The sequence below is a fragment of the Tenrec ecaudatus genome, chromosome 6 (genome assembly GCF_050624435.1).
Source record: "Tenrec ecaudatus isolate mTenEca1 chromosome 6, mTenEca1.hap1, whole genome shotgun sequence".
In the NCBI taxonomy this organism is placed as follows: domain Eukaryota; kingdom Metazoa; phylum Chordata; class Mammalia; order Afrosoricida; family Tenrecidae; genus Tenrec; species Tenrec ecaudatus.
In genome coordinates this window covers 54,846,863-54,860,059 of record NC_134535.1, presented here as the reverse complement: position 1 = coordinate 54,860,059, position 13,197 = coordinate 54,846,863, and the positions used below count along the sequence as shown (strand labels likewise).

General features: G+C 37.8%; 1 protein-coding gene across 5 annotated transcripts in view; it reads right to left on the bottom strand.

Annotated features, from left to right (window-relative positions):
* Positions 1-1,214: 1,214 nt before the first annotated feature.
* The window catches only part of KCNC2 (potassium voltage-gated channel subfamily C member 2), a 209,723-nt gene continuing 197,740 nt past the window's right edge, over positions 1,215-13,197 (bottom strand). The window contains exons 2-4 of one of the 5 annotated variants that reach the window (XM_075552764.1): positions 11,896-12,820; positions 9,739-9,903; positions 1,215-1,276 (exon numbers count right to left, since the gene is read on the bottom strand). In XM_075552764.1, the coding sequence (XP_075408879.1) occupies positions 1,215-1,276; positions 9,739-9,903; positions 11,896-12,820 (1,152 nt within the window). Of the gene's footprint in view, positions 1,277-1,970; positions 2,108-9,738; positions 9,904-11,398; positions 11,503-11,895; positions 12,821-13,197 lie in introns of those variants that run through there. The other 4 variants (XM_075552762.1, XM_075552763.1, XM_075552765.1 and 1 more) reach the window with 4 other exon arrangements.

The window sequence follows — 13,197 nt, the reverse complement described above, 5'->3', positions numbered from 1 at the left end:
TTTTAATGCCTTGTGAAGTCACAGGTCCTCTTCCAAGTGCAACCAGATCACATCAGCAGCAGAAGTCTGTTTCCAGTACAGTTCTCGGTATGGCTGGATGCCACGCCCCTTTTCAGCAGACAACATTCCATGATAAATGTGTACAACACTGCAGTCAGTAACAGCAGCACCAGACAGTATCTGGAGTCCTTTACCATAGTTGTATGTGATCATAACTTCCTATTTGTGGTGTTGTCAAAAGGATCACTGCATCTCTAAATATCAGAAATGTACGTCTGGGTAAACACATTGTTCTACAAGATCTCTGACATGCAGATCATGCTCTAGAATTTGGGAATACAGAGTCATACATGTTATGTGGCCAACAACAAAAAATGGCAATTGTGTTTGTGACAAAAAATGCACATGAAAATCAAGAATTACTCAACAGGCTCAAGGATCTGGAATGCTTTAGGAACAGTGTTTATCCTTCATTATATTACGGCATTTTTCTTCTGTCTCTTGCCTGATACACCCAGACACACGATTGCTATCGCATTCATAGAGATGTGTAAACAGAATTTCTTCCCTCCAGACAGAAAAAGACTCCCGGGGGTGTCAGTGGAGTGTAATGACAAGTCCAGGTTGCTGGTAGGAGAGATTGACACTGCAGCAGGCAACCAAGTGCAATGGTGCGTAAATTGCTCCTTAAATCCCGCTTATCAAAAAGGTTCACAGCACTAATTAGCTTAGGTAGTCCACTGGGCATCACTGGTTTATACACAAAGCAAAAAAGCAAAAATATCCAGTACTAAAATCATTAACCCCTTAACAAGGCATTTCTGTGCTTTGTGGAGACATATGGCAGATAGAGTTTAGACAGAGAGCTCAGACAGACAGACAAACAACATACAGGACAAAGCACCTGATTAAACACTTCCTGAAAATGTGATTAATTCTGTTGTTTCAAAATCTAAGACAAGTCAGAAAAACCTCTGCAAAAGCCAATGCTTTTTAATGTTTGAATATAAATTCATAAAATTAAAATAAATCAGGGGAGTAAAAAGACATGACCTTTTTCAGAGTAGTTTGTATTCAGTCGTTAAACACTGTGACAAATCCTGGCATTAAGGGGGGAAATGCCGAGTCTATGGTCAGATGGTCATGTCTGGCTAATCTGTAAAAAGCTGGCTGAAAGTTACCTTTCTTTTACATATTGTGCCTCTCCTAAGTCATTAAGTTACAGATCTGGCTCCAGTTTGCGTGTGATCAGGAATAACAATCTCTTTGCAATTATCTGTGTGCAAACATTTATGACTTGAATACAGCATTGTTCTTAAAGAAAAGTAAGACTATTGGGAAATTAAACTATTAAAAACAAATACTTCTTTCAGATGATCAGGAAAAATAAGTCAAGGGGAAACTTGGACTCCCCATCCTACAATTCAAAATGCAGAATGGTAGACCAATGCTTTCATCTGTAGAATGGTTCCATGCAAGTACATATCTCAGGTTATCCATGATCCCCGAGCTGCGACATTGCTCCAGGTGACAGAGACAAGATGGAAGTGACCAAAGCCATGTTGAGTATAAGACAGGATCCCAGATCTCTTCAGAATGGTTTAAAAAGTCACGAGGGATGAAGGTCCAGTGAATGGTTGGCATTTGGAAGCACACAGTTTTAAATGTATCTCCCTGAAGATATGTTTATGGATTAGTGTAGTGGCCAGGATTGATACTACCTGTCATTTTATTGCAAAAGGAGATCGGGTCGATTACTATGGAGAAGGAGTAGCACTACCTTATGTGATTTTTAAGCCAGGATAAGATTCTTTAGCTACCCAGGTAGGATTTCTGATTTTCAAATAGTCATGTCATGCAGGAGTTATACTTCACTATTGGAACCTGAAGTAATGCTACTTTTACTGAATTCCATTACAGGGGAAACAGTACTTCACTTAATACAATTTAGCCGACTGATGTAGTTTGCTTTACAAGATAGATGGGATGGGAGATCGAGAGCGCCGCAGAGGACAAGGAGAGTTGTACGGTGACGTTACTGGAGACAGCCTCAGAGCACTGCCTGCCAAGCCCGCTATGTTGTTTAAGCTTCGCGATTTTTCATATCCTTTTATGAAAAAAATCACAGACATCAGTTGAATTCAACAGGAAAATAGACACAAACAAACATGCCTACAGGGTAATCAACGGCTCTATTTTTTAAAAAAAATCAAAGAAGAGTTGTTGACTTTTTTTACAAAGAATTTAATAATGAGGCAATTTATAACTAAAATATGAAGCTCACTGTTGTTGCCTTTCCTAAAAGACTAAAACAGCTATCACAAACTATAGTTTCTATGTTTCCAAATCGATTTTTCTTCAGAATACAATAAGTGTCAATTCAATTTTAGCAGGTAGAATTCTAAAGCTCTTCCAAAAGTAAGCAAAGCAATTTAAGTAAGATAAAAATTTGCTAACATTTTAAAATTTCAAAATATGTCCTTGAGAAATGTAAAGAAACAAAGTAAGCTACTTTGAAATCATTTTATCATTATTTTCTAAGTTAATAAACAATGCCTCATTTAAAGTGGCAATGATTTTTCCAGCATATTTTCTCCTCCAGCATTATACAGTCAAAAGGATAATTAAATAATGGCATGCGATGTTATATTCAGTTTATGTAAAATGATATCTTCGTTTCTCATTTTATGGGTTAAAAAGCAAAGAAGAAAGAAAAAGAACAAGCTATGAATGAAGTAATAATTTCAGTCAAATAAAAAGTGACCTCACATCTCTCATGTTCTGCCTCACAAAATTCTTAGCCAAGCCACCAGAGTTTGAGATCAATTTGATTATAACGCACGTTCTAGTTTTATGATCTTGCATTCTAATCCTTTATTTATGATAGTCACAGGTTTATAGATATAAAATCCTCTCACAAATTTTAATCCAATGTGTTTCTTTAGCTATTGGAGAGAAAAAAAAGAGGCCTTTTATTCTAGAAATTTACAGTCTGGGAAACATGTAGAGGAGTTTCTACTTGGTCCTATAGGATAGCCGTGAGTTGGAATCGACTCAGAAGTGGTGAGTTTTGAGATTGAATTTCTCCTTATTCAGCAGCACTGAGAACTATTATTTTTGGAAAGATTCATGCATTTTCCTTTTTTCTTTTTCATTAGAAAAGCTTGATAGGCAGTTAAAAGCACAAGGCTATAGTTAGAAGCCAGATTGTCGTCAAACAAGGGCAACAATGGACTGGGGAAATAGTCATATTGCACACAAAGCTTTGGTCACCTTGGGACGGCTGTACTGAAAACATATTACAGAGTAAGAAAATGGCGTTTCCTCTGTAACTGCATGCACACTTGTTATGTTCCTTGCAACTGGTTAACCATCTAGAGTAACCAAAGATAGTGTAAGGGAAAAATAAAAAAGAATCTTTCCTCTCAATAGCACTTCTTTATATAGTTCTATCATTCTTGGATCTTAGTAGGAGTTATTGTTTTTGTCTACTCCTTTGCCTAGAAAAGGAGAAGTAATCTACTACTATTTGATTTCTGAGGGCTGAGAGCCTTATTTCACATTTCATTCTGGGAAAGAGTCATGGTATATCTGTTCTCTCCTGCACTTTAACCTCTGATTGTTTTTATGATCTCTCTACCTGGAAAGAAGACACGATGTCATATATTTTCTTTCTTTCTTTGTAGTCAACTTTTCCCCCTACCAATTATTTATTAGATACATTCAGGAGGAAACCGTGTGAAGTTCTTTTTAGGCTTAGCTATCTCCCCATAGCAGGCTCTATCACCTTCTGAGCTCAGCTCTGTGCCTCAGATGCAATGGGATCAGGAGATTTTCCCCAAAGTCCCTGATTTGACTGGATTTAGTGTCCCTCTTCTTTCTTTTGAAGACACTTGAACTTGTCTAAGACACATGTCTCACTGAGAGAATAAGTCTACAGCCATTTGCATATTTTGCTTGAAATAAATTTGCACATATAATATGTAAATTGGAATGGTGGTAAAAGTGTTATCTAACTTACCCTTATATTCCATTCTACTATAAAATACAATAGAAAAGTTAATGGGAGAATGTCTTAAGTAATTTAAAACAAAAGAATGACTGATCCTTTACATGTCCCCAGAGGGCTAGATTTTACTTCTTTTAATTGAAAAGTGTATTTCTCTAAATTCTCTTAACTTAATATAAAGTTTGGGGAATTGTATAAAGAATAATTCATGCTAAGAATTGAAAGATGATTATATGATGCAAAAATATAAAACAGGCTATGAAATTTTCAATGTACATAGCAGCTAGGCATGACTAAATGGGTTGTTAATATGTATAAATTATCATCATGAAAACGTAACTCCCACAGTCTCTAAGATCCCTTTACAAGAACTCCAGCAAGATTTGACAGTCCTCTTTTAACTATAAAAGTGTTATGTTAATCGTGCTTGCTATTCTTAATTCTGAATTACAGTGTTTAACACAAATATCATGTTGCGTTAATCAGTCTTTTTATTTGTAATAGTTATCATTTCAGTGTACATTTGAAAAACTTCCCTCCTAATTTAGTAGCAACCACTTAATTAGTAAAAGTATTAGTTCCCATATTCACTTGCTTTATTTCACAAGTTTGTTTTTGATTAGAAAATTTGACAAAATTTTCCTTAAGCAGTTTTACTGGAATGGCTTAAAATATAATTCATGAGAATAAATAATATATATGAAATTAAAACCACTTATCCATGTACTATTTAAGACTATATTTCAATACATATGATATTAACTGCTATATACATGAGAAATGTGTTTTAAGTAATGGTAAAGTAATAGAATTTTCAAGAAACTTTCTTAAAGAATGTAAAAGTATATTCATGATTAATGATAATAAAATAATTCAATGGAAATTCATTGATATTATAGCCAGTCACTTAAGAGAGAACATTTAGAATTGCAAAATAAAATCAGTAGACAGATCAACTTCAAAAACAAAAGAAGGGTTCAGACAGGAAATAAATGTATAAGTTATACTCATAGAGAGATTACCTACATAAAAGGAAATGGGGAAATGGCTGAATTTGTGTTAGACATGACAAAACATCACTCTAAAATGTTGAAGTGAAGTTAGATAGACATATTAACAGACCTGGAAAATAAACATAATTGCACATAACTTTGACACATAACTGTAAAAGAAATAAGTAGGGATGGGAAAGAAATTGATTATGGTAAGAAACAACAGACTAAAATCCTTACTCAAGAATTTTCAATGATATTATTCCTGATGAAGAAAATGTTCAATTTTGAAACCAGATTGTTTGTATAAACTTTCCAGGCAACCTAAATTTCTCATTAATTGCTTTGCTCATGATACTTTATAGTACAATTATATACTAACATTGGGTTTTATAATTTGCATAGCCATTCCTCAACTATGGTTTACTTTGCAATTTAAGAATTCAAAATATTGTCTAACATTAAAGGAAAGAATTAAATTAGGTATTTAACACATAGTCTTGACATAAATATTGGATGTGATATGCTGTTTATAATGTTTAAAACTATGTATAAATTTAATCAGATACTACATATACATGCACATGTATATGTACAGGCATATAGAGTGATTTAAGATATATAATGTTCTATGAAGTAAACTATCACACTCATCATCATCAACTAATATTTGTATACATAATTAACTCAAGTATTAAGGTAGAATTTACTTTCTTCACAAAATATTTTTCTTTTAATATATAACATTCAAAATAACCAGTAAAGAGTAAAATATACCTATTCAGAAGTTGGCAAATGCAGTTTGATGCAAATAACAGATGTAGAGAATGGAAAAACTGAAATGCAGAAATTTAAAATATTACACAGTGAAAAGAGAACAAAGAGTCCTTTGTCTCCTCTTTTGAAACTCAAAGGCATGGAGGCAGAGAAGGATAATAGAAATTGATTAGAAGAAATAAAAAATACATATATAACCTTGATGAGATAATTTAGAGATAAACGATAACAAAATAAATATTTCAGGTTTAAAATATATAAAGATTCAATAGGAAGAAACTGCGATAGCAAATTAGCATATTTTTAATATGTAGTCCCACCGAAATGAAAGTTTGGGATGAGATTTTCACTCATATATAGTCAATTACTATAGTAAATAATTATACTTAATTTCTCCTTCTGCTAGTAAGCAGAATTAAAAACCTGACAACAAAGTATTTGGAATTATCAAAATAGGAGATAATCTATAAAATGCCAGCACTTTTTTTTAAAAACAAAGGTGGATTATAAGTACCACAAACCAGTTTCAAAAAGAATTTTAGAGGGAAGTACAAGTTTTCTGAGCTCTCCTTTCAGACCTTTGCTTATCAAACAAAAACTGCTTAAGAAATAGTACTAGGACAAGTGCAACATGAGCCCGCTGAGGTAAGAATTAAAAAATTTTTAAAAAGCAAAAGTGGCATAGGGGAAAAGCTACTGTATACAAACATTTTTGGGGTGAAGACTGTGTAGTATGGCAGAGACCAGACCAAAACCAGGGATGCACATGGTAGACAATGGTGGAGGAGGGGGGGAAAGGAAAACAAAAGGATGAATATAAGGAAGAAAAGGGGAGTGGGGGCATGGGGCGCTAACCCACCCAAGGGGAGGGTATTGTTTATATCTCCACAGGGAAAGTGGGACCAGACTTCAACCCAGTGCCGCAAGGTGTGAATGCAATATCCCGGCTGGAGACGTCTGGGAGGCTGGCCCCAGCACCATAAATGAAGTGGATTCCTGCCCCTCCCCCGAAAAGAATTTGTTCCAAAGGACTACATTGACTCTGCAGCTCCGGAAGATGGACATATCTGATCAGAGCACACGGGAGCAGATGAAGGGGCAGGAGGAGAGAGTGGAGCACAGCCTGGCCCACCAGGCCGTGAGGATGATGTTCCTGAGTAGAGCAGCCAGTCCACAGAGAGAACAACATGGCTGGCCCCACTATGAGACATGATGCCCCTCAGTGGCTAAGGGCAATACAGGGGACAGCACCGGAAACACAGTGTGGGAATTGCACCTGACCTGATCCCACCACACCGAGGCAAAACACTGGGGGAGTGCAGCAGAACAGCATGGGAATGGAGTGGCAAGGTCCCCAGGGAATGCTGAAAGTGGACTTTGGGGCCAGGGCGTGGTGCCCCAACAGACTGGACTGGAAAACGCTCCTAAGGGCCAGCAAATGATCCCTGAACGAACTACAAGCTTTTCTCTTGTGAAGTGTTCTATTTTGTTCTTTGTCAGTGGTTTGTTTTTGTTGTTTTGTTGTCTGGTTGTATACTGTTGCTTTGTTTTCCTCTGTCTTGTTTTCGTGCATGTTAGTGTCTCCACAGGTCTGTCTGAATAGGACAGGCTGGATGAACTATCTGGAGGAAAAACAACGGGACCGACAGTTCCGGGGGGACTTTGGGTGGGGGGTAAGGGGGATAAGGAAGTGGTGTTAACAAACACAGGAACAAGGGAACAACATGGGACCCCAAATGGTAGAGAGGGGGGAATGGCAGGCCTGGTGGGGAATGATCAAGGGTAAGGTTGCGTAGAAAAGAGGTATACTCTAGCCCAGGTGGCTACGAAGCATGGTAGTAGGGCAGGAGGAAAGTCAAGGGAGATGGAGGAAAGAGCTAGGATTCAAAGGGCATTTATGGAGGTCTAGACAAGTACATGTACATGTAAATATATATAGGAGGATGGGGAAATAGATCGATGTGTCCATATTTATAGGTTAAGCATTAAGGTGGCGGAAGGACCTTGGGCCTCTACTCAAACACTCCCTCAATGCATGAATACTTTCTTTTATTAAATTGGAACTCTATGATGCTCACTCTCCCGACACAACGGCTGGAGCCAAAGTGGGTGAACAAGTAAATGTGGTGAAGAAAGCTGATGGTGCTCGGCTATCAAAAGAGATAGTGTCTGGGGTCTTAAAGGCTTGAAGGTGAACAAGCGGCCATCTAGCTCAGAAGCAAAAAAGCCCACATGGAAGAAGCACACCGGCCAGTGCGATCACGAGGTGCCAAAGGGACCAGGTATAAGGCATCATGCAAAAAAAAAAAAGATATATGTGTGTATATGTATATATGTGTGTGTATATGTATATGTATATATATATGCCATATTGAATGAAGGGGGAAGTGCAGAGTGGAGACCCGAGGCCCAAGTGTCGGCCAATGGAGAGCCCCTCACAGAGGGGTTCGGGAGAGGAGATGGGTCAATTAGGGTGTGAGGTAGTACCGATGAAGAACACATCTTTCCCCCAAATCCTGGTTGCTTCCTCCCCCCAGCTACCATCATCCGAATTCTACCTTGCAGGGCTAGGTAGGGCAGAGGTTGTACAGTGGTACATATGAGGGCTGGAGGTACAGGGAATCCAGGGTGTATGATACCTTCAGGATCAAGGGTGTGAGGGGCAATGCTGGGGGAGTGGAGGGCGAGTTGGTTGGAATGGGGGAACTAATTACAAGGATCCACATGTGACCTCCTCCCTGGGAGAGGGACGGCAGGGAAGGGGGGAAGGGAGACTCCTGATAGGGCAAGATATGACAAAATAACGATGTATAAATTACCAAGGGCACATGAGGGAGGGGGGAGCGGGGAGGGAGGGAAAAAAAAGAGGGCCTGATGCAAAGGGCTTAAGTGGAGAGCAAATGCTTTGAGAATGATTGGGGCAGGGAATGTACGGATGTGCTTTATACAATTGATGTATGTATATGTATGGATTGTGATAAGAGTTGTATGAGTCCCTAATAAAATGTAAAAAAAAGAAAAGAGGATAAAAAAAGAGAAAATGATTAGGGCAAAGAATGTACAGATGTGCTTTATACAATTGCTGTATGTATATGTATGAACTGTGATAAGAGTTATATGAGCCCCTAATAAATTGTTTTAAAAAAAAAGAATTATATGATCCCCAAATAAAATGATTTAAAAAAAAAGAAAAAAGAAATAGTACTAGGCAATGGCAGCTTCCTGGAAAGAGGAACCACGTGATGGAGTGACATTTCTATGTTTGCACACATTTTATTATTCTCTGTAAAGATATCAGCCCAGTAAAAAGGTCCCTAAGCAACAAATATTTCTGGAGCCTCTTTGTTTGCGAGTAACGGGACGAGTGCGTGGAAAAATAATAAAATTTCCATTATTAGAGAAACTCTAATTCGTAAATGCATCCGTGGTCTTTCAAATGGTTAGACATATTGGTCTGTATGGCAAACCACCCTGCCGTTGCAAACCTTATGCCGCTCAGAGAAACCCCTGGAAACATTGTCAAGTAATGAATCCCAGACGAAATTAGAATGCGTTGTAGCCAAGTAATGATTAGTAGAGTTTTAACATTTGTAAGTGGGAAAGATACTTTTTAAAATTTCTGAATACATTATATTAAAATAAGTGGATAGATGCCTGCCTTCTAAAACATTTGTAAACATTTCACGACAATTTTGCTCACAGAACCGTGACAAACAAAAGCAAAAACACAAAGTAAAAGAGAAGTGAAATAGAAAGATGAGATGCCTCCTAAACATGATCATCAAGTAGGCTGTTAGGACACACATTTAAGAACGCGCATCATGTAGGAAGATGCCATGGACAGGGTACACCAGCTCTGTTTGCAGTCTTTCTTAAAAATGACTGATTTAAATCACTCCATATGTCATCACCCACCAAAGGTTACGTCACCTGAGACGATCTGTTTCAAGGAATGCCTACCTTTCCTGATCCCTCCATCAGAAGCACACGTGTAATCCCCTGTTGTCAGTAGGAAACATGTTTCCCCTCTTCTGGTTTTGTCTCTGGTACTAGAACGTCTGATGGGGAGCCGTTCTGGGGGTGATAACGGCGGTTCACTTCCTGTACTGTCGTCACCTGATAAAACTGGTCACAGCGCCATGCCCACGTACAGACAGTGATGAATGAGGAAGTGAGACAGTACAAAGAGTTTACACCGAATGCCCATTATCCAGTCACTCCATATACAAAACACAATAATCACATCACGATAAGAAAAGAAAGAATTTTAAACACTCATCATAAAAAATTTACATAAAGCAAAATGGAAATATGTGTAGAAGGAGAGAACTGCTTTTTTTTCTTATATTTTGAAATTTTAATTCCACTCTGGACTTCACCTGCTTTTTGCTTTTAATACCTAATGAACTTAAAATAGGTGTGCTTAATAAAACTAATATAAACTCGAATAAGATTTTTAATGTGTTAATCTTACTAATTAGTAATTTGTTAATCAATAATAAACTCATAAATCTTTGTCTTAATTGTTCTTTTACAACATGTTTATATTATTTTTCTGTAAACAAATTTTTTCTCCCCCCAAAAAAATCTTGAAACAAATATTTATGTCAGGTACTGCATTTTGAAGCTAAAAACATTTTAACATTGACAATGGAAAGAAATCAACATTTCTAAATGCCCTTGAAACAACTTACTTCTCTATGGTCGTCAAAGATTTTTGAAGTGTGTAATAACATCCTCTAACAATACTTTGTTGAAACAAATATTTTCTGGTCAGAGCATGTCTGCTCTTTTCCAGGCCCTTCATTGTTTCTGCCCAGCTCTCTGCTGAGAGCAGCTAGCCCCAACAAACCCCATCTTCTTAAAGATACTATGGGTGTAACAATTTTCAGTTAATGGTTTAGGGTGACTTTGCAGAGAAATCAAATAAGTAAACCTAAGGGCTGTGAATGAAATTTAAACAACACTCTAAGCCAAGTCTTTTTTCTTTTTTTATTTATTTCATAAAATCTTCATAGCACTAACAAGAGACATCAAAATGTCAAGTATATAATTTGTGTTTGATTATTCAGTCTAATTGGTGTAATGTCTAATTGAAAATATTCACGAAGGATTGTCAGAAGTAACTTTTCTACAGAAAATAATATGTATACCTAAGTTTCGTGGAATTTATATGTCTTAAAATGTCATGGTAGGCTAATTAGAAGCTAATTCAGTTGGTTAGTCTACACAATCTTTCATCTGTACTACACGTAAGAAACCAGAGATGATAGCCACCTCTCATCTCACTGTACCTTTGGAAAATTAAGTATCAATGAACTCTCAATGACATGGTAATATAAGGGAAAGTGATTTTTCCCATCTCAGGTAGTAGTAAATCAGCCACAATTTAGTTTTGGAAGTGCATAGTGCAAAAAAAGGGAAAGAAATTCATTGAATGATAACTGTTACATTTATTATCTAGAATACATCATCTGTTTTGTGAATGGTTGGTTAATTATGTGACACCAAAGGAGTTATACTGAGATATCCTACCTAATTTAAGAATATGAACATTAGGCAATCCTCCAGAATATTACTAGGAAAGAGTTTTGCTATTAAAGGGCATTTCCCATATCACCTCTTTGATATTTAGGCCTTTGCAATGAAGACATCTACTTTTCTTAGACAACCATTTCTTGTGGATTATATTGAGGTGCGCACCACCGTGAGGTAGAGGCAAAACTGAGACAAACACATCAAGCCAAAACAGTGTGGAGAACAACATTTTGAAAATGAAGGGTGGGACATGGCCGATATTATAGCATCACATCATGCAGGGAAACAAAACATGGCACAAAAGCAACAATGGGCAAAAGAAAACATTGGCACCATCAGCAAAAGGGCATTCCCATTAAAGCCAGAAAATTCTATAGACCAACTATGCAAATAACTACTGGAAATTCATTTAGAAATGCTATAATCCAGTCATCTACAAGCCCCACACATGCAGAAAGGTTTTGTGAAGGGTAGGGCTGAGAATCCATGAGCACTTGCAAAAAGTAGTAATGACTGTCTTCTACCTAAGATATTGCTCGATAAAGCATTTAATGGCATGCATTTGCAATTGTGTCTTACCTGATCTGTTATGTTCCAGAAGTAGATTGTCTTTGCCTAGACACATGTCACTTTGTGTGCTGTTGCAGGCCATGTTTAATTCTGGCTTGCAAAAGGTAGGTGAACTTGCCTGCGGGGCAGGCGGAATGTGCTTCTTTCTTTTCCTTGGGAGTTTCTGCTTTGCCATTGCCAACGAGTAGTACATGCCAAAATTGTTCACAATCACAGGCACTGGCATGGCTATTGTCAACACTCCGGCGAGTGCACACAGCGCTCCCACGAGCATCCCTGACCATGTTTGGGGGTACATGTCCCCATAGCCCAGGGTAGTCATGGTCACCACAGCCCACCAGAACCCAATGGGGATGTTTTTGAACTGGGTGTGCTCACTAGCGGAAGGATCGTTGGGTTGAGCGCCTACTCGCTCAGCATAGTAGATCATAGTCGCAAATATCAAAACTCCAAGAGCCAGGAAGATGATCAGCAGCAAAAATTCGTTGGTGCTAGCTCGAAGCGTGTGTCCAAGCACCCTCAGGCCTACGAAATGACGAGTGAGCTTGAAGATTCTCAGAATTCTCACAAACCTTACCACCCGGAGGAAGCCCAGCACGTCTTTAGCAGCTTTGGACGAGAGCCCGCTGAGCCCCACCTCTAAGTAGAAGGGGAGGATGGCCACAAAGTCAATGATATTCAAGAGGTTTTTGACGAATTCAAGTTTATTGGGGGAAAAAACAATGCGGACTAAAAATTCAAAAGTAAACCACACCACACATACGCCTTCTACGTACGTCAAAGCAGGGTCGGTTTCGATTTCATACTGCAGAACACTTGTGCCATTGATGACTGGCTCTGTCTTGTTTCTAATAATATTGAAAGCTTCGTGCGTCTCCAGACAAAAGGTTGTGATTGAGACCAGGATGAAGAATAAGGAAGCAAAAGCAATAAACTGTAGGAGAAAAAGAAATAAAGCGTGATATAGACCATCATCTACATTGATCAGACTCTGAGAATATGAATCTCTGTAGATAAAAAAGGGTGACAAACACGTTTGGAGATTTCACTTGGAATGTTACTCAAATAAAAGATTTGTGCTGAGAACATTTATCAGAGTTGTAGATGTAATACATCACAAATAATATTTCCGAACATCGTTTACATAGATGCCAAAGTATGTTGTGTTAGAAAATAATATCTGTAGTCCTTTGCTCAATAAAAGACACCTGTGAAGAATAAGTCAAACAACCGTGGGAGAATGTTGAAGGAAACAGTCTATAAAAGGAAAGGAAGGTTAGACAACAGCTCCAGATGTTACTGATGATCCTA